The sequence below is a fragment of the Ctenopharyngodon idella genome, chromosome 14, assembly GCF_019924925.1.
Source record: "Ctenopharyngodon idella isolate HZGC_01 chromosome 14, HZGC01, whole genome shotgun sequence".
In the NCBI taxonomy this organism is placed as follows: domain Eukaryota; kingdom Metazoa; phylum Chordata; class Actinopteri; order Cypriniformes; family Xenocyprididae; genus Ctenopharyngodon; species Ctenopharyngodon idella.
The window spans coordinates 26,213,537-26,235,105 of record NC_067233.1 but is presented as its reverse complement, the minus strand read 5'-3'; the positions used below and the strand labels follow the sequence as shown (position 1 = coordinate 26,235,105).

Below are 21,569 nucleotides of genomic sequence, written 5' to 3'. Positions count from 1 at the left end.
CGCTAACCTCTCTCTGTCCCTTATTAGTTGCGGAGACCAGTAATTAATATCTGCTAACCCATTCATATCAGTGTTAATATCTGTTAACCCATATTAATAAACCTGTGTAATGATCAGTGATATGAAATATTAAGTGGTAATCACAGCAGTGCTGATATACATCCATAACGCAACTCTTACCAGCAATATTGCAATGGCTCAAGAGACAAGCATGTAAATAAAAGAGCAAAAACCAAGGAATGTTCCTAAAGGCCCTGATATATTTCAAATGAAATAGAAGTATGAACTAGCGTGATGTAATTTCTAATAAAATAAAGCCAAAATGAAGAACATTTGGAGTTTGTTTCGGGAATTCAAAATGGCTTGCCAAAGCAAACTTTTCGGAAAAGTTCACTGCTGTTCGATAACTACCATTGATCTGTATGGAAGCTTGTTTCCGCCACAAAAAATAGAAGATAATTATGACTTTTTGATCTCACAAATGCAAGTTATAAAGTCAGAATTGCGTGATATAAAGTCGCAATTGCATGTTATAAAGTCAGAATTGTGATTTTTTTTTTTTATGTCTTGCAATTCTAACTTTTTTTTTCTCACAATTCTGGCTTCTTTTCTTAGAATTGTGAGTTATAAACTCACAATTGCAAGTTATAAAGTACAATTCTGAGGGGGAAAAAAAGACTGACTTTTTTTCTCTAAATTGCGAGTTTATATCTCGCAATTCTTACTTTTTAAGACGCAATTGTGAGTTTATATCACTCAATTCTGACTTTATAAGACAGTTGTGAGTTTATATCATGCAATTCTGACTTTATAACACGCAATTGTGACTTTATATTACACAATTCTGACTTTATAAGATGAAATTGTGAGTTTATATCTCACAATTCTGACTTTATATCATGCAATTCTGACTTTATAACATGCAATTGCGACTTTATATTACGCAATTCTGACTTTATAAGATGCAATTGTGAGTTTATATCTCGCAATTCTGACTTTATATCACGCAATTCTGACTTTATAACATGCAATTGCGACTTTATAACACGCAATTGCGACTTTATATCACGCAATTCTGACATTATAACTCACAATTGTGAGATTATTTCTCGCGATTCTGACTTTATAACTCAGAATTGAGATTATATCACACAACTGTAACTTTATAACTCACAATTGTGAGTTTATTTCGCAATTCTGCAAAAAAATGACAGAATTGTGAGATAAAAAGTCGCAATTTCCTTTTTTATTTTTTATTCAGTGGCGGAAAAAAGCTTCCATGGATCTGTGACGTTTATGTCATAGGGAGGTGTGGCTCTGGGGCTCCACCTTTTTTGACCTTGACAGATGTCCGCAAGTAAAATCATGAGCACACTGGAGAGCTGCTTTATCGGCTGAATCCCAAATGGCACACTAAACCCTCACGGTCTTCCTCTGAGTCCGCACTTTCATGATGTAATGCCGCTTTGACTGCCGTGTAAAGTCCTCCGTGTAGCTTGCAGACTTGCAGGGCTCAGCTGAAGTGTGCATCGAGGGCGCATAGTGACCGCAAACGGAGCGCTAGCGAGCACCCTTCTGAAAACTAAAATGATGAATGGTACACCCTGCGGTGTGTACGGTCAGACACACGCACGCGGCAGCCATTGTAAGTCCACAAGTCCGAAAGTGCATAGAAGTGTGCCATTTGGGATTCAGCCATAGTTGAAATTGAAGTTATTTTGAACAAATCATTTGAATGAATGATCCATTGACTCTTATTGCTTAATGAATGAATCAGCTTTTTTGAATGAATTGGTTAAATGAATAATTCAATGACTCATTCATAAAGTCAATGGCTGTGTCCGAAATCGCATACTGAATCAGCTTTTTCTGAATAAATCAGTTAAATGAATGATTCAAATCATAAGTTGTTGGGTGCTTGTCAATAAGAATGAGATGACTCATAAACTCATAAAGGTTTCTGTCCCACAGTCATGGCACAAAAATACTATTAAAATGAATTATGGAAAAATACTTTATATTAAAAACCCTATGGTTTACACTATGGACATTAAGTGATTAATTTACAACAAAACATAAATCAATTTTGGAATTTGGACAAGCTCTTTTTTGTGAAATGTAATGTGTAGAGGATTGTGGGTGACTGGAGGATGTGAAGGATACACCTGATGCACGCTTCAAAATAGCAGAATGAAGGACGCAAAACAAAGGCTGCCTTTCAAGGATCCTTCAAATTGACATGGCCTTCAACGGCACTTGATGACATGGCAGTCGAGATATGCAGCCTTATAAGGACGCAACCTTCGAATTGAGAAGTAGTTGTTTTGTTTTGTATTTGGGGGCAGTTCTAGCACATACAAAACTCACTGTCACTATGCTAGGGTGTTTTGAGTGGTTGCTAGGGCATTGTTAGGTTGCTGACCTATACACCAAAGTACAGCTACTTTCACACCATATATTTACTACCAGGTGTGATTCTCAAACAACAAAAGCAGTTCTAAAACAGCCTGTATGAGTGAATAATGTCAAACCCCTATTCTCCTAAGCCATATGATTTCAGTTATCCTTCATGTCCATAGCATAAACAGTGCTGAATGAATTACACTGCAAAGTTTAATTCTAAGAATTAAGGGTTTATTCAAATCCATTGCATATTCAAGGGACTTTTTGTCACTGATTTGTCAAATCGTTAGAACAAAAACATTAGACAAATATCTGTAAAAAATGTGTTAAGCTGGATTATTGAGACTAGTAATTTCTGAAACCCTTTGTCACAGAAAATCAAATCCACAAAGAATAGAATTTTAAAAGATTACAGAAATGCTTAGTTATATCACCACATTTCCATCTGATAAACAGTCCAACCACCAATCACACATTTGCTCTCAAAATAGTATGTTTTCAGGCGGTTGACTAAGCTAGCTGTGATTGAATTTCTCAGTGCTCTTTGCTTCTATTCTGGCGTATAATGAGTTGTATAATGAGATATTATGCAAAGCCCCTTCTCCAGCCACCAACAGGGCGCTTCAAGCTGTTCTTAGTTAAAATAAAAAATAACACACATTTACCATTGCATTGTTTTATGTAACTTGCTTCTAAAATGATTATTTAATTTCAAAAATACTTCCAGATACAAACTTGATCAAACTTCTTAGGCCCTGTAAGGTAATCTCAGAGTCAGCCTTTACTAAATTTCCCTTTTTTTTCCCCTTCTTTTGTTTTATGGATGGGCCCCCTCTCCAGACCCAATGAGTATATGCCATAGAAGACCTTATTGGACCCCATTTGGCACATCCCTGATTACACATGCAGTATTTAATTTTTAGGCCTAAAGCTGTTTCCCAGTGCTGAAAAGAATGTTGTGGGAAATGTAACAGAAGCTTTTTTTCTGTAAGGTGAGAGCGCTCACAGTCACTTGCTTCCTTCAGTGCTCTCGTTCCCCTGTTTTTCTGTCTAAGCTTGATAATTAACATTCCTTTAGTGTGTTTAACATTGTTTGATGGCTGAAACAACCCTTTAGTGTGCAGTAACAATCAAAAATATGTCAATTACAGTATTAAGCAATGCTTTTTTACAATTTGAAGCATAATAACTCACATGGCAAGAGACCAACTTGTGTCATGAATGCTATTCTTTGTTATTGTATGAATCTTTCTTTCTCTTCTTCTTCTTTTTTTTTCAGAGAGAGGAGGCCCAATTGTGACTTCAGGCATCTCATTAGCCTACCTATGCAGGAGGTAGTGTGCTCGAATGCTCTGTATGTCCTCAGGTAAAGGTTTCTCAAGGTTTCCCTCAACTGTCTGATTGTTTTGGCTCCATGCTCTGTGTTCAAATGCGGCTCTGAGCTGCAGTGTAGAAAGCACCTAAATTAATTTGCCAGCTGTGGTGGAGAGACAAGGCTGGAATGATGAAAAGCATGCATTTCCTCCCGCTGTTGGAGGACAGCAGAGAGAGAGGGGGGGATCGTGAAAAGAAAGCAAAATGAAGGATCCATATGCGCCTCACAGGGTGTGAAAAAGGGAGGAATGCAGCCTCTGATGGGCACACGCTGACAGGATTAAGAAAAGCTGTGATATTTAATGTGACACTGTAAGAATGTATTGTTTGTATAGTTTTAATGTGGAGTACAAGTATGTTGTAAGTTTCAGAGACAAAGATGATAGATAGATAGATAGATAGATAGTCAGCAGAATTAGTGTTAATCTGAGAAGAAAATCTAACTTAAAGTAACTTTTTTTTTTTTTTTGAGGCGACATGGGTTTTCAGTTAAGGTATGCTGGTCTAGCAGTTTGGGCTGTTGTTTAATAGGACCTGTGCGATAAGTGCTACCTCTCATCCTGTTCAAAAGATCTAAAATAGTGCTAATTCAGTAGTATGGCTTGACAAAAAATTGTTCCGGGCTCAATAAAAGTTGAGCGCTATGATTACAAAACAAATATGACTTGTCCTTCAGTTTGAAAAACAAGCACATGCACTTAAAATTTCTCTATGGGTAAATGCACCTCACTGGGATAAAAATTACAAAACATACTTTTTTAGAAGTATAGCAATAAGTGTTAGAAACTAGTGTGATAAAAAATACCAACACAATGTCATGACAATTGTAACTTACAAATACATTTTGATAAAATGGTGTAACACATCGAACTCAGAGACAAGCGAGAGATCTAAATGCTTAAGTTTTATTAAAGTAATATCAAAATACAAAATGCATAGTGGGTTCTCTGTGAACCCACGATTCATGCAAATTCACTCCAGCAGCGAACAATTGGGCAATTGCCCATGCACGGTTTGTACCTGATCTCTGATTATTTTTATAAAAAAAACCCTCCCTTCAGAGCATCTCCGAAGCATCTCCGAAGCCACGCCTCCTCCAAATCACATGAATGCACACAGCAGATTCTGCAAAGCATCACGAGAGATGGAAATACACTACCTCATGTCTCAAAGCACATAACATTACAATAATAATGAATGTAAACAACTTACAGAGCTCTTACTTGTACCACCTGACTGCTGCAGATTAATTTCTGAGGAATTTCTGAGTCTGAGGAAGTCTGAGTTTGTGTTGCATTTACACTGTTTTGACTAGCAAGCGTCACTAGCGTGTGGTGTTTCGAAAGTTCTGAAACAGTGAATCATTTTGCGAAGCAATTGGTTTGTTGAAAAGCTCCCATCCATCACAATCTCATTCGTATATTTTTATATGATCTCTTTACTCGCCAGTATACCTGCACAATTAATGGTTAAAAGATCACAATCTCGATTCAAACACCCACACAACCTCATTCCTAAATGACAACGTCAGTTAAACCTTTGACAAAATCACAACGGAACATTCAAATCTGCTTTGGCGCTGCCGCTGACCCAGAGAGACCCGTTATCATGTATATATGAAACAGTTATTTCAATGTTACAAATATTCAAATTATCACAGAAATACTGGGATAAAAGTTTAAAGTTTGGATATAAACACTGATGTCTTCGGAAGACATCAAAATAGAGCAAATCACCTTTTGAAAATAACTTTGTTTCACAACTATTGTATCATTACATCATTACGCCACTAGGTAGCGACAAGTGCCTGTTAAATAATATATTTTTCATTGAATCATTAATTCAAGAGATGGACTTTCATGTTAACTTTCTAAAAATCATGTTCATGTATGATTGACATCGAATTCATACGAAAATGCCACCTCGTAAAATAGTTGTTTTCCCGTAAGAACAGGTTGACTGTACCCTTATATATAATGCACTATTTGAGGAAGCAGTCATTTGTTGTTGTGTCCGAAGCCATAGTGGACATTATCAATTGCAGTCATTCATTTCCAAAATGTAGTTCAATTAAGAGTGTGTAACCAATGTAATACCCGGTGAAAAAATACGGTGTGCCATCTTACAATAAGATGGCATCAATGGAACTTCCGGCACACTTGGTGTCCGAATTCACTTACTGGTTTTCATTCACTCATTCAGAAGAATATATTAGTAGAATAATGTATAAAATAGTGAATGGGGGTGTAGGGGGCATTTTTGTATACAGCCTTACACTCTCTTGTCTTATACAAATACATCTGGCGCCATCTTGTGTCTCAGACAGTTATCGATTGTAGCAAAAATGCTAGGCTGACTGTAGTGGACTATTTTTTTTTTTTTTTATTTGTTTGTTTGTTTGTTTTAGCAAAAGACTTACCACAAAATACAGATAAGAAAGTTTTCTCAAATATAGTATAGTCGAATATTATGGCATTATCGAAGGGCTCACTGTACATAAATCATCTCTTACCCCTGCTGAAGAAAAAAAAAAAAGGTAGAACCAGCGTAGGCTGGTCTTAGCTGGTTTAAGCTAGAAGTAACTGGTTTGAGCTGGTCTCCCAGGCTGGTTTTAGCTGGTCTCACAGCTTGACCAGCTAAGACCAGCCTGGCCAACATAAAAAAAAAGTGGTCAAAACTCCTCTAAAACCAGCCAACCACTTAGGCATGTAAAACTGGATACAAGAATACCAGAATACCAGGAAGGAAATAGAAATTTCGCATTTCTGCCCTCTAGGCTTCCATTGTCAATACATTACTGAGGGACAAGTCAAAATTATTTTCTGTTGCAACAGACAAAAACAGAACCGCAGAAAAATGAATCGTCCTTCAGTTTGTAAAAATGAAAATCTGGTTTTGAGCCTAGAACCTTTCATTCCTTTACCCGAGGTTACAAAATGAGCATAATTATATTGTGCCTTTTTGACAGTGAACTTTCATGATACTCTTTCCCATTAATTTATTCAATGACTAGTTGATTTGATTAATATTTTGCAAACAATAGTTTTGTCACTGGCAATTAGTCTCTCATGCATTAATTATGCTTTAGAAAATAAGCTCTCGTGGCCTTTTAAAAGTTCATGGAACAACAGCAGGAGACAGAACAGAAGGGGAAATGATAAACAGAATGTGAATGTCTGAAACCGAAAAGGAGTGTGAGTGGGACACACTGAGGTGAACATGTCATTAATGTGTTCGAAAGTGAGAAAACAGAACAATGAGTAAGAGAAGAGTGGAGTTAGAAGAAAGCAAAGTGCAGGCACCAGGAGAAAGAGAAACATCGGGAAAGAAACAACTTCAGCTACAGATCAGGAAGCACAGGTAATGGAGGAAGAGAGGGGATGGATGGAAGCCAAGTCTCTCAGCATTCCCTCCCCCTCTACGGGCCAGTTCAGAGGAGGAGTGTAGGTGGGAGTTAAGCACTTCTCCAGATGTAGTTGACTGCTGCTCCTGAAGTCTGACTTTCTCCAGATAAGCCTCCATCCTTTAGAGCTCCCAACAGTTCCTGCTCAGTCAAGTACAGGGATAAACAAAATTACGGAACTTTAACAAGTCATCTGCAAACAATTACACACTTCAGCTTCACCTGTAACGTTTTCTCAGCAGGAATCTTGAGGTAAGACGCAATATTTGTTCCAAGGTACTCAAGTTGAGATCTGTCTCAGCATCTAATTATCACAAATAGCATGCCATTTTTTTTTCTCTTCAGAACTTTCTTGGTCATAAATATTTCAGTGCATATTGAAAAGTTCACTGTAGTTCCCCTTGGACATTAGGGGGAACTTAGTGGTTTCATTAGAATCTGAGTTTTATCCTATTCAAATAAATTCACATAAATTTTGACTTATGACCTTGCATATTAAGTGGAACTGAAGCCTGAGCAAAAGTTAACTTCAAAAGAAGTGTTGAGGTTTGATGATCTTTTAAATAGCTTTGATATAATTATGTATGAATTTAGTTAATATTTCAAAAGTGAAGGGAATCTCCGTATTGAGATCCAGGGCAATCAGCCTGTATTCCACAGTAATTCAAGCCACCAAAGATCAATTTGAATTAATTTCAACATAAATTATGCCCTCAAAAGTCAAAACAGAACTAATTTGTATAAAACTTTAATATTACTAGAGACCCTATCATTTGCAAGATATAGTAAACTTATGATTATGCTTTATTGCATAAGCTGCCACTAAATCCTTTATGCAGGAAAGAGAAATATTAATGTAAAACATGAGTGTAGAGGTGGAGTGCAAGTAGTTTTCCGTGAAACAGCAGTTAGGCCAATCATAATGCATTCAAATACCAATCCAGAAAATACTGGATGTAAATTGCTGGGTTTATTTACAGGACCATGTAAATATTCATTCAGTCGGTATCCTTAGTTATCCTTCCACCAGCTGGACGCAGCATGAAAGAGACAGGAATGCATCGAGAATAAAATTGTCCAAAATGGTCTGAGTCATCATGGGTCATCATCGGGCCTCTGTCAGATGAATAAATCATGCCTGACGTTTCACCTTTTTGGCCGCTCTGCACTAAACAGCACATTTAAGCAAACCCAAGCTGGCAGAAAAGTAATAAAAATGCAAAACAGGCATTTCTGTGTCTCGAAATCTAAACATTCTTGTATTTAGGAAGTGCAACACTTGTCTTCTTCCTCTTAAATGTAGTTTATGTAATTAAACTGTGGAAGAGTTGCCAGGTTGTGGTAGGAAACCCATGCAATGCTCTTCCTGACAGACATTTGAGCAAATGTTTTGTGTAAATAACATACCAACATATAGGTATGTACAACACTCTAAATATTCATAAATATGTGCAGTAATTATAATTAGTGAAATTAGGTCACACTTCACAATGTCTAAAGATTAATAATAATATATAACTTCATTTTATATTGTGTATTGTCACATGGCAATTAAAAAGCTTCGAGGAGACATTCAACATCAATGCAACATAAATTCAAATGTTTTTAGAAACATTTGAATTTGTGTTTTACTTCATTTTAACTGTCAGTTATTTCTAGCTTTTGCAATTAAAATTGTAGCCTGATTGCTGTTACTTGATTCGTATCAACAAAACTTACATTGTACTGTATGTGATGTAAAACTGCTTTGCAGTCACACTCTTCCTAAACCAGATAATGGCATGAGAGGGACATGGCTCCCGTGGGTGTACCTACTCTCCTGATGTTGGCAGCTCTGTATATGCTGCTCATCTTGCCCTCATGCTGCCTGTATGCGTGCCCAAGGTCCTGCAGTTGCCCCAGCCCTAAGGAAGTGCACTGTACCTTTCGTCACCTCCCCTCTGCCCCACGAAACCTACCCCAGGACACAGAGAGACTCAACTTAGGGTAAGCTACTGTGTTGTTGGCTTTAGCTTTTAGTTAAAGAGTTAGTTCACCCAAAAATGAAAATAATGTCATTTATTACTCACCCTCATGCCGTTCCACACCCGTAAGACCTTTGTTAATCTTCGGAACACAAATTAAGATATTTTTGTTGAAATCCGATGGCTCAGTGAGGCCTCCATAGCCAGCAATGACATTTCCTCTCTCAAGATCCATCAATGTACTAAAAACATATTTAAATCAGTTCATGTGAGTACAGTGGTTCAATACGCTGATTCATAATGCTCCGAATCTTCCAGTGTTTTGAAACCGGCCATCACTAAATAAGTCGATATTTTGTTTTTTTTGGCGCACCAAAAATATTCTCGTCACTTTATAATATTAATATTGAACCACTGTACTCACATGAACTGATTTAAATATGTTTTTAGTACCTTTATGGATCTTGAGAGAGGAAATGTCATTGCTCCCTATGTAGGCCTCACGGAGGCATTGGATTTTAACAAAAATATCTTAAGTTCCACCTCATCAAGGAGCTGCAAGATTATCCCGAGCGTTTCAAAGTTTACTTCAGGATGTCAGTGGCTCAGTTTGATGCTTTGTTAGCGATACTGGAGCAATCTGTCTTTTGTGTTCCGAAGATTAACGAAGGTCTTACGGGTCTGGAACGCCATGAGGGTGAGTAATAAATGACAGAATTTTCATTTTTGGGTGAACTAACCCTTTAAAGGACCATTGGTAACATTTACCAGACTGAACATGTTCATATTTAAATACAAATATGCATATAAAGAGGCCCCAGGAAGAAAGGGATAGTTCATGCAATGAAAATGAAAATTCTGTCATCATTTACTCACCCTTATGTTGTTCCAAACCTGTATGAGTTTCTTTCTTCTGTTGAACACAAAATATATTTGGAAGAATGTTGGTAACCAGACAGTTGACGGTAGCCATTGACTTCCATAGTAGAAAAAAAAAAAAAATGCTATGGAAATCAATGGCTATTGTCTGGTTACCAAAATTCTTCAAAATATCTTTTTTTGTTTTCAACAGAAGAAAGAAACTTATACAGGTATGGAACAACATAAGGGTGAGAAATTATGACAGAATTTTCATTTTTGAGTGAACTATACCTTTAAGTCACACAGCATAACCACACTTTTAAAGCAAAACACTTGACAAAAAGAAATTGCGACACTTTGTGGTTGTCAAACCTTCACGTCATTTCAAACCTGTATGATTTTCTTTCCTTTTTTTCTTTTTTTTCTTTTGTCCATACAGTAGTAGTCAAATGTAAGCAGAACTGTTTAACTATCCCTGTAATGTGCTAAACTACACCTGTTGTTACTATGATAGGACACCTGTTTGAACTAGAGAAGAACTGACTTCATATATGCCCTAAAATCACCAAAACACCAGCTGGTTAAAAGTCATTGCATTCCATTATTTATTTATTTTTTTGGGTCCCATTGTGAATTGATGTTTATCCAGTAGAATTAATTAAATGATATTCAAAATTGGTATTGATTACTCTGCATCTTACAAAATGAAGGGGTAACCAATGTGATATGTCTTAAGCTAACATTTTTCCATAATCCTCTTTGTCTATTAAAAAGCTATAACAGCATTGGCACGATTGGGACTTCAGATTTTGTGAACCTACGGCAATTGGAAATGCTCATGGTTCATGGAAACGATATTTCCTCTGTGTCTTCCGGATCCTTTTACCACCTCCGTTCCCTCCAGGTATATATTCATATATGGTTATATGAGATGTACATTAAACAGTATATTCATCTACAGTACTATAGCATCTTTGTGTCTCTAGTTTCCCATAAAACTATAAATATTTATGAGACATGACTTTAAAATAACATTGGGGTAAGTGATGTTCTTCTTTGGCACAGATACTCAAGTTGAGCTACAACAAACTCAAAAGAGTTGACCCCAGTTTGTTTGAGGGGTTGACAAGCCTTGTACGGCTTCATTTAGACCACAACCACATTGACTTCATTGAGCCCTTTTCATTCAATGGACTCACATCATTGAAGCTATTGCAACTGGAGGGGAACAGACTGCAGGACCTCCACTCTCACACATTTATTACGGTCTCAGTCCTGGGCACATTTTGGAGCTCAGGACTGCGGCACCTGCACCTGGCAGACAACCAACTAGAATACCTGCTGCCTGGAACTCTGCAGCACTTACACAGGCTGGAAGTCCTATCCCTGCATGGAAACCCCTGGGCCTGTGACTGCCACTTACAATGGCTCTTGGAGTGGGACAAAAATCATGAGGGTGAAACTACTTTGATTGTATTTTCCAACCTTTGCACCACTCTTTCAGAATTTGATGTAATGGCAATAAAAATAAAAATAAATAAAAAAAAATAAAAAAACATTACACACAAATATGTTGAACTTCTCAGATAGTGTGTTCATTATTCGAAATAGTCATCATTGAATGAGTACAACTCTACTGACTGCAAGTAACTTAAAAACAAAGGAAAGTTGTTTTTCTTACTAAAACATTATCTAACCCCCTCTCTTTCTAGGAGTTATTAAGTGCAAAAAGGACCGTGACTCTGGAGATGCTAGCAACTGTGCTGCATGTGCCTCACCACAGCCTTTGAATAACAGCCAGATCTTGCAGCTTTCAACCAATCAGCTCACCTGTGACCGACCCTCCGTTCAGTCTCCTCTAAAAATTGGAGAGAGTAGCGTGTGGGAAGATCAGGAGCCAGATTCACCCTACATCAAGGACTTGGAGCGTCCTCTTGGCCACCTGACCTTCATTCTCTCTGACAGTCATGGGAATCGGGCACACGTGGCTTGTAATGTAACACGCCCTGTTGAAGACACCTCCATGGTGTGGGAACCAGTGAGGAGAAAAGATGAGATTGCTGTAAATGTGACTCTACGTACACTGTTAGAGTGTGAGATCGATAGAGATGCTCTTCAAAACCTTTGGAGGTTAGTTGCCTACTACTATGAGAGCCCGGCTATTTTGGAACGGGGAACCATACTTGGAAATTCTTCCAAGGTGACTTTTCAATACTCTCAAGCCACAACTGAGGAATCACCATATTTTACAGAGCTCAAAGGACACTTGATGGCTGAACCAGCCTGGCTTTTACAACCAAGGGTCACCCTTCAGCTGAACAGGCGCAAAACCACAACTAAAAAACTGGTGCTGAACTTCTCCACTTTTATATCAAAGAACATCATTGGAAGAGGGGATGAGGAGGATGTGGTCTCCTCCTGGGCTATGATCCAAAGAGGAGCCCCAGGAAGAATCCAGTCAGTACTAGAACACTCTGAAGTCAGTCTGGATTGTAGCGTGCTCAGCACAGGGAATCATCCTGTGGAGTGGATGCTTCCAGACTTAACAACAGTGGATCAAACTGATTCCCATAAATTAAGGTTGGAGAATTACAGGCTAGTAATCAAAAATGCAAGTATAGCAGACTCTGGACTTTATCATTGCTTTGTGAGGACCGACACTAATGTAGACATCGTCTCCTATAGACTCACAGTCAGGATGCGTCTCTTAAGTCCCAGTGATTTAAATGGAAAGAAGATATCTGTGGAGAATGGGGACTCTCTTAGTCTTCCCTGTTTAGTAACGTCTCCTCATCCAATTGAGACAAGATGGTATCTACCAAACAATCAGATTCTCAAAGCATCAGGCATGAAAGGAAGGGTGTACGCGTCACAGAACAACACTTTGATAATCAAAAAACTGACTTACGAGGATGCTGGAGAGTATAGCTGTTTAGCAGCTAACCTCTATGGGGCTGATATGTTGTCTCATCTAATTGTTGTTACTGGTGAAAAGGAAGAAGCACAAAAAGGTGTTACGGTAGCTAAGGGCGAATTACCGCTTTTTGAGAGTGAGGACAGCGAAGGGTCAGGATATGAAGAAATCAAACGACCAACTGCTAAACTAACACCTCAGAGGGTCAGTGGAAAACACAGAGGTGGCATTGTCCGGCAAAATGCAAAAGAAAAGAAAATAAAGGAGAGTGTGAGAAAACCGAATAACTCTGTCAAAGAGCTTGACCCCAGCCGCTGGGAGCAGATTCTTGCAAAAGCTAATGCTAAACTCTCAACATTACCACCAGTTACAATGCAACTAGAAATTACTAAAACTTCAAAAACAGTGACAGAGACTTCAATGGCTACAACCACCACCCCTCCGTCAGCTGACACCATTCAAACCACTCAAACAGATGTTACAGCGAGCAGTACAAGCATAAGTTCAAGCGTACACAATTTCAATGTGAAACAGCTGGAACAGCCACCCCACATTTATCACGTAAAACAAGAAACTACACATGTAGAAAAATCAAATAACAAGACAAATGATTATAACATTTCAGATTTGACTTACATAGACTCAACAACGGTACCTGAACCTGAGACACAGCTGGTGAAACAAGTAGACAGACACACAATAGAAGAGAAAATAAGGGTTAACAATAATTCCATCTGGAACCAAAGACGAAGATTCCCATATAGGCATCGTAGGCCTCCATCACGTAGACCACGTCCAAAAAGACCAAATTTCACTCTAGCTCCCACTACAGCAGTACCATTCACTCAATCTCCAGTCAAGACGGAGACTGCTAACTCTTATTCTCCTGCCCAAAACAAAACATCAATGACTTTAGAAGTTTCTCCTACTCATTATTCAGTAATTGAAAGAATAGCCATGACAGTCACAGAGGTACCTATAACAACATTCAAGAAAAAGGAGAAGCTTACAACACCTCTGCAAGAAACTGAAGTAGTTCCTGCTACACTTGCTCCCAGACAGATTAACAGATATGGGCATGAAAACAGAGATATAATTTTTAGAACTAATAGCCACCCAAATGGCGATAAGACAAGGCAGATTTCAGCAACAGCCATCCCTAATCTTCAAACCAGCAACACAAATCCTTCAGAGTCAAAAAGAGCACATACGACTGAGAAACCAACCTTAACTAATGTGAACAAACAGAATGTTTACAATTGGGGAATGCATCCTGAAGGTGTACCTATTCACCCCTGGCTAATCCAAAAGAATACACCCAAAAAACAAATCTCAGTTACTCCACATCCCTACACTCAGTCTCCCTTCTGGGCCAAGAACTATGGCATTCCCTTCTGGCCCACAGTTCATAGCTCAAGGCACCACCACTCCCAAGACAAAACTAGGTATTTCCTACAAACAGGAGGCAGGGGTGCAGGGGTCACCAATTGGCCTAAAATCACTGCTCAAACAGCAAAGCCCACAGCTTACATTTCTGGGCCAGCAACAGCTTCCTTTCCGAGAACCATAGCTCCACATGTCAGCTCGTCTCGTGTACGTGACCACTTACTTTTCAACAGGCTCAGAAACAGATATAGACAATCACAGCTTGATGCATATCGACAAGCACAGCTGGGAAAACTTGTCACTTCTAAGCCAAGGACATATCATCCCACTCCACAGCCTCACCAAGCTCCAAATGTCCCAAGCATCTACAAGCCTGTGACTCCCCCATCCATACTAGCATATACAAACAAACCACCCTCCACAGCAAGCATATCATATGGTAGTCGCTGGCACTACAGCCATTTTGGAGCAAAGAAATTGAGCACTGCCATTCCCTTTCCAAACCTGATGGGCAGTGGCATCAAACCCAGGATTGCAGCAGCTGAATCGGTTACTGTATCTGCTCTAGCGGAGGCAGATGTGCTCTTGTCCTGTAGATCATCCGGGGACCCCAAACCTGTCGTTTCATGGACCAAAGTTTCAACAGGTTAGGCAATTTTTCATTACAAAACTTTTGTGGGTGCATTTATCTGAATGGAAGATGAGAACCCCTTTCAGAGTGCTTAAGACCAAAACTGATCTAAGACGGCCATCGAGGTAGAATCACATTTCTTTGGCCAACTATATTAGCCAAATTTAACACACATGTGACAGTTTTCACTTGGTGTAAAATTAAAATTAAAACTATAAAATACTTAGACAGACTTCTAATATCAGAATGCTTATTGCAGCTTAGGTTGGTCTGCATGCTATTTTCAATTTTGATGACTGCAACTGAAAGCATATTAGAAGATTATGTAAATTATGAAAATAGCTGAAGCTATTTATTGACAAATATTTGTAATCATTAATCATAAAAGTGAACGATAATTTTGAGTTTCAACTAGTGGTTGAAAGGCTGCACTCTAATGTTTGTAATGAGAAATTGTATTTGTTAATGTGTGACATCAATGTCATGTCATACAGGTACATTTTTGGTTAAATATACATTATAACAGATAAATTTGTCTTGTCCTATAGGTCACTCTACATACCGTTTTGGAAGTTCACTTGCAGCTATAAAAAAGCTGAAAGACCTCATTGTGAGAGCTATGCATAATTTGGTCCCGCTTTATATTTGGTGTCTTTAACTACTATGTACTAACATTTAAATTAATCATTTGGGTTAAACTTTATTTTAAGGTGTCAGTATTACAGTGTAATTATACATTTAGTACTGAGTAATAACAATTAACTGCATGTACTTACTATAGGTTTAGGGTTGGGGTGAGGGTTTGGTTTAGGGTTAATTGCATGTAATTATGCATATTTTATAGTTATCACTACAGTAATTAAGATGACTATAAAAATAAATCTGCATTGTTTATCCTTTTGATCTTTAATTCATAAAATTAGCAAAAATCTAACCTTTCATTGAAGGAAAAGAATTGAAAGTGGGTGGGAAATCACATTATGAAATAAATGTTTTTCTCCAAAACATGTTGGCCACAATTATTGGCACCGCTAGAACTTTTTCTGATTAAAATATCTCTGATCTCCATTTTTTAGCACACCAGGGTGATCATGAACATGAAATTCCTGTTCCACAGGAGTATAAACATGAGGAAACACAAAGTCCAAATTCCCTTAATCATTCATCACAATGAGTAAAACCAAATAATATAGTTCTGATGTGCAGCAAAAGATTGTTGAGCTTCACAAAATAGAAAGTGGCTGTAAGAAAATAGCTAAAGCATTGAAAATCCCCATTTCCACTATCAGGGCAATAATTCAGAAGTTCCAATCAACTAAAGATGTTACAAATCTGCCTGGAAGAGGACACACAGCTGGAGAATTGCAGAGATTAGTTGAGTCTTGAGTCTCAGAAAGCCTAAAGAAAGCCTAAAAAAAATTATCAAACAGCACCTACATCCCCACAAGTTGTTCGGGAGGGTTTCAAGAAAAATCCTCTGCTCTCATCCAGAAACAATCTCCAGCATATTCAGTTGTCAGACAAGACTAGAACTTCAAACAGGACCTGGTTCTATGGTCAGATGAAACAAAAAAAAAGAGCTTTTTGGCAGCAAACCCACCAGATGGGTTTGGTGCACACATGGATAAAAAGTATCCCATGCCCACAGTTAAATATACTGCTGGATCTTTAATGTTGTGGGCTTATTTTTCTGCTGGAGGCCCTGGACATCTTGTTCAGATACATGGCATCATGGATTCTATCATATACCAACAGATAAAAAAATCAAAACCTGACCGCTTCTGTTAGAAATCCAATAATGGGCCGTGGTTGGATCTGCCATTAGGACAATGATCCAAAACAAACATCAAAACCAACACAAAAATGTGTCACTGAGCACAAAATGAAGCTTCTGCCATGGCCATCCCAGTCCCCTGACCTGAACCCTATAGAAAATAAGTGGAGTGAACTGAAGAGAAGAAGCACCAACATGGAGCTGGGAATCTGAATGGTCTCTGATCTCTTGTCAGGTGTTCTCCAAACTCATCAGGCATTATAGGTGAAGACTCAGAGCTGTTATCTTGGCAAAAGGAGGTTGCAAAAAAGTATTGAATAAAAGGGTGCCAATAATTGTGGCCAACGTGTTTTTGGAGAAAAACATTTATTTCATAATGTGATTTTCCCCCCACTTTCAATTCTTTTCCTTCAATGAAAAGTTAGATTTTTGCTAATTTTATGAATTAAAGATCAAAAGGATAAACAATGCAGATTTATTTTTACAGTCATCTTTGATCATATTTATCAAAGATGCCAATAATTCTGACCACAACTGTATACCGCCAAATCGGTCCCTAACCTTACCCGTTACCCACCTCAATATCAGCAATATCAAGTGTTTTGCAATACAATATGAACACAAGAAGTACATTGTACTTATTTTTTGATGCAAGTGCATAGAAGTTGAGGACACCTAATATAAAATATTACCTATAATTTAATTTCAAAGCATACAGTTTAGGACGTACAGTATGAGTGTCTGAGAATGTGTCAAACTGACATTTGGACAATTTTTATTATTTTCTTGATGTTTATAATTGATTCTTTTTTCCAACTACTTTACAGGTGCAACAATTCAGACAAACACAAAACTTGGACAAAGATTTGAGGTCCTTTCAAATGGTACTTTTGTGATTAAGAATGTCCAGCTGCAAGACAGAGGTCAGTACCTCTGCACAGCTCAAAACAATTTTGGCTCAGACCGCATGGTAGTTACCCTTGTTGTCCAGACTCAGCCTCCAAAAATCATTAGTTCAAGGGCCAGAGATGTCTCAGTGTTTTTGGGGAACCCATTCAGCTTGGACTGTATTGCGTTGGGTAAACCAGAAGCTCAGATTTCATGGATTCTTCCAGATAGGACGTTTGTGCGGGACATTGGTACCCTTGACCGAAGAATATCTCTTTTTCCAAACGGAACACTGAGTATTCATTCAGCAAATTTTTCCAATAAAGGTGATTATAAGTGTATTGCCAGCAATGCAGCAGGAGCTGATACACTCACATACCACATTCGTGTTGCAGCTCTACCTCCAATAATTGTTGAGATGTCATATGAGACTATGTTTACGAATGTTGGAAGAAACGTATATGTGGATTGCACTGCTAAAGGAGAGCCATTTCCTCTTATTAAGTGGGTTCTCCCTGATGGTTCACAAATGAAGCCCACACAGTTTATTGGAAGCCGGATATTTATTTTCCCAAATGGAACACTTTATATAAAGCATGTCACTCCCAATGATTCAGGGAGGTACGAGTGCTCAGCAACCAACCCAGTGGGTTTTGCTAAAAGAACGGTGCAGATGGATGTTAGGCAAGAGGCTCCAGGCCCCTGGAAAGGCCTATACCAGCAGCACAGTGTCACGGCAACATATGGATCCACAGTTTTCCTGCATTGTCCAGAGTCCATAGGCTCCCACAGAGGTACAGTCTGGAGACTGCCATCTAAAATCATACTGGAACATCAGTACAGGTAGCATGTTTTATGCTATTGAATACAAGCTAAAAGTATAAATGTTCTATCTAGCTAGATTTGAACATTTCTTCTAATATAAAATGATGTTTCCTCTTCATAACAACCCTACAGAGGGATTATTTAAGTCAAGCTGTCACAGCTGTATTGTCATTTCTCCTTTATTAAGAGTTCTACTTTTCTCTTTTGAGCAATTATTGGTCCTCAGTGATCACACTGACATACGCTCTCAAACTCACAGCAGGCCAACTTTATCACGTGTGGAATTCAAACAATGTCTGGTGTAGATTAAACAAGCAGTCTGTCTCAGCCCAAACAACCCCTGCTGATCCAGACAATACAGTAACTGAGCGGGACGCAAGGGCAATTTGTCTATTTCAAATGCTCAGTCAGCTATACAACAGGCTACTTAAAGGGTTAGTTCACCCAAAAATGAAAATTATCCCATAATTTACTCACCCTTAAGCCATCCTAGGTGTATATTACTTTCTTCTTTCAGCCAAACACAATCAGAGTTATATTAAACAATATCCTGGCTCTTCCAAGCTTTATAATGGGAGTGAATGGTACCCTAGATTTTGAAGACCAAAAAAGAACATCCATCCACCATAAAAGTAATCCATACGGCTCCAGGTGGTTATTAAAGGCCTTCTGAAGCGAAACGATGCGTTTTTGTAAGAAAAATATCCATATTTATAACCTTATAAACTTTAATCACAGGCTTCCGTTAATGGCTGTACATGAGTCTAGTTCCGGCGGAAGAGTGACCCGGCGTATGATGTATTGATGAACGCAGAAGTGCAGAGGATAGAGTAAAACAAAACACCGGCCACCAGAAAACAAGACTTTTTAAAGAGAAATGTTGGAGGATGCACTTTTTTGGGCTTCAAAATCTAGGGTTCTATTCACTCCCATTATAAAGCTTGGAAGAGCCAGGATATTTTTTAATATAACTCCGATTTTGTGAGTCATATACACATAAATTATGGGATAATGTTCACTTTTGGTTAAACTAACCCTTTAAAGCAGTTAGATAACAAATGTTTAACATTAGTCAGTCATTATGTCTAGAACTAAAATTTATCAAAATTAAATTCTATTAAAAAAAAATAAAAAATAAATAAATTTAAATTAATTCAGCCATGCAATGTGACTTCAGCTACAACAATTTAATGAAGAACCAATCCACCTTTTTATGGGTGACGCTTCTATGGGTGACGCACGATTTTAATGTGATATGGTATCACAATATCTGTGGCAAGAACTCTTTTCAGTCATTGCACTCTTTTCCTCCTGATTATCTTCTTTTTCTTTGTATTCTGCTCTAAAAGTATGAAAAAAGATAACATATACTGAGCATTTGTAGTCTGCTCTCCCGATTTTATTTACAATATATGCTATGAATAATTCACTGGAGTGCACTACAATCTCTCGTTTTTCTCCCTAAATCCTCATTTCTCTTCCCAGGTTTGTTTTCACACAAATGCTTTAATGTAATTGTTTCCCTTTTTCACTTCTAATCTCTATTAGCAATGTTTACTAAAATCCTTTACAGTATTTCTTATCTGTCAAAATGACGGAAAGCACTTTGAGATAATATCACTCGGTGCTAAAGTTAATGAACTTTTTTGATTAAGGTAATGTATGTTACATAATACATACATATATTACTACAGTGATATTTAACATGTCTGTAATATTTCTCTCTAAATAATCACGCTTTTGGGGTTATTGATGGTCTGTTAGTAATTTGTTAATGCTTTTACACTTTTAAATTTCCTTTCAATGTTCGATGGTTGAAGGGTGAGTAAAATAATATTTCATTGTACCCAGTTTTTAAAAAAAAAAAAGGCAAAAAGAAAAAAAAAAGCGCTTATTGTTGCATTCATAGAGCGAACAATCACTGATTGTTTACAGATTAATGGAAGTTACTCCCATAATTTGTAATAATAATAATTTGTAACCCATAATAAGGTGCATAGGAGCACAGCAATTCATGATGATGATGATGATGTTTGTGTGTGCGTGTGCGTGTGTGTGTGTGTGCGTGTGCATGTGTGTGTGTCTCTGTGTGTTTGGTTTAGGAAACCCTACATTATTGGGACAATTTTGGTCTCTATGAAGAAAACAGTGATTTTTTTAAGTGATTTGTTGCAGAAAGTTTTCTGTGATGTGTAGGTATAGGGGTAGGGTTAGGGGATAGAATATACAGTTTGTACAGTATAAAAATCATTATGTCTATGTCTATGTGTGTGTGTGTGTGTGTGTGTGTGTGTGTGAGTGAGTGAGTGAGAGAGAGAGAGAGAGAGAGAGAGAGAGAGAGAGAGAGATTCAGTTAAACAACTAGTTTGTCTACTGTCTGTATATTTGCTCAGAACAATTAGTACTCCACAAAAAACACTTTTTTAAAAACTTACAAGTCAACATTCAAAGTTTGTCTTGACGGGAAACACAAACATTGAAGTAGTCCTCAGATGCCATGTTCTTTACAGCAGCATTTCAGGGAAATTACCTTGTGGAGAAAGCTGCTGACTGAATGAAACACATGTATACAAGGGTACATGGCATTTAATGTATATGGCATTTAAATACTAATTGTTAACGTGATTTAAAAAAATGGCTTTCTGTTGTTTGTTAATTTACATAATATTACATTAACTGCAATCTCGAATTGATTAATTAGCAGGTACAGACACTCCTATATGTTGAGCCAATGTGGTTCAAATAACAGGTGCGACAATGTTACTACGGTTTCGGAAAACAGTTGAAATTAGCTAGTTAGTTTCTACCATGATGCATAGTACTACAGTGGTTATGCAGTGAGTTACGTCATTGTACGGTAAACACACCCCTGAATGGATGTGGACTGCCCAGTCAGCGCTGTCAATCATGACCAAAATTGTAGATGTATCACACAGTCTGATTAAGCCTAGATGTCATACTGTCCAGCTTAGCTTTTATGCAAAATCCCGTTGGACTCATATGTGACAAAATCTCGTTGGACTCATATGTGACAAAATCTGACAAGTAACAATTGTATAGTACAGGGAAAAGAAATTGCACAGCGTGCAGTCAGCTTAAGAAGAATTCTATGAGCTCTTTTATTCTGTCATAGTTAATTACTATGA

At 37.8% G+C, this 21,569-nt stretch overlaps 1 protein-coding gene across 1 annotated transcript; it reads left to right on the top strand.

The window, feature by feature from the left end:
* Positions 1 to 2,595: 2,595 nt before the first annotated feature.
* si:ch211-159i8.4 (matrix-remodeling-associated protein 5) lies at positions 2,596 to 20,825 on the top strand. Its single transcript, XM_051860961.1, has 7 exons — positions 2,596 to 9,166; positions 10,780 to 10,909; positions 11,071 to 11,461; positions 11,718 to 14,951; positions 17,538 to 18,106; positions 20,663 to 20,677; positions 20,817 to 20,825. The coding sequence occupies exons 1-7, from the start codon at positions 8,973 to 8,975 to the stop codon at positions 20,823 to 20,825; spliced, it is 4,542 nt and encodes a 1,513-aa protein (XP_051716921.1). The 5' UTR covers positions 2,596 to 8,972.
* Positions 20,826 to 21,569: the final 744 nt, after the last annotated feature.

Excerpts from the sequence above, each read along its gene's own strand:
- si:ch211-159i8.4 (XM_051860961.1), top strand. The coding sequence starts at position 8,973 with ATGGCTCCCGTGGGTGTACCTACTCTCCTGATGTTGGCAGCTCTGTAT. Across the intron at positions 9,167-10,779 it reads ACAGAGAGACTCAACTTAGG|CTATAACAGCATTGGCACGA; the intron begins GTAAGCTACTGT and ends TCTATTAAAAAG. Across the intron at positions 11,462-11,717 it reads GTGGGACAAAAATCATGAGG|GAGTTATTAAGTGCAAAAAG; the intron begins GTGAAACTACTT and ends CTCTCTTTCTAG.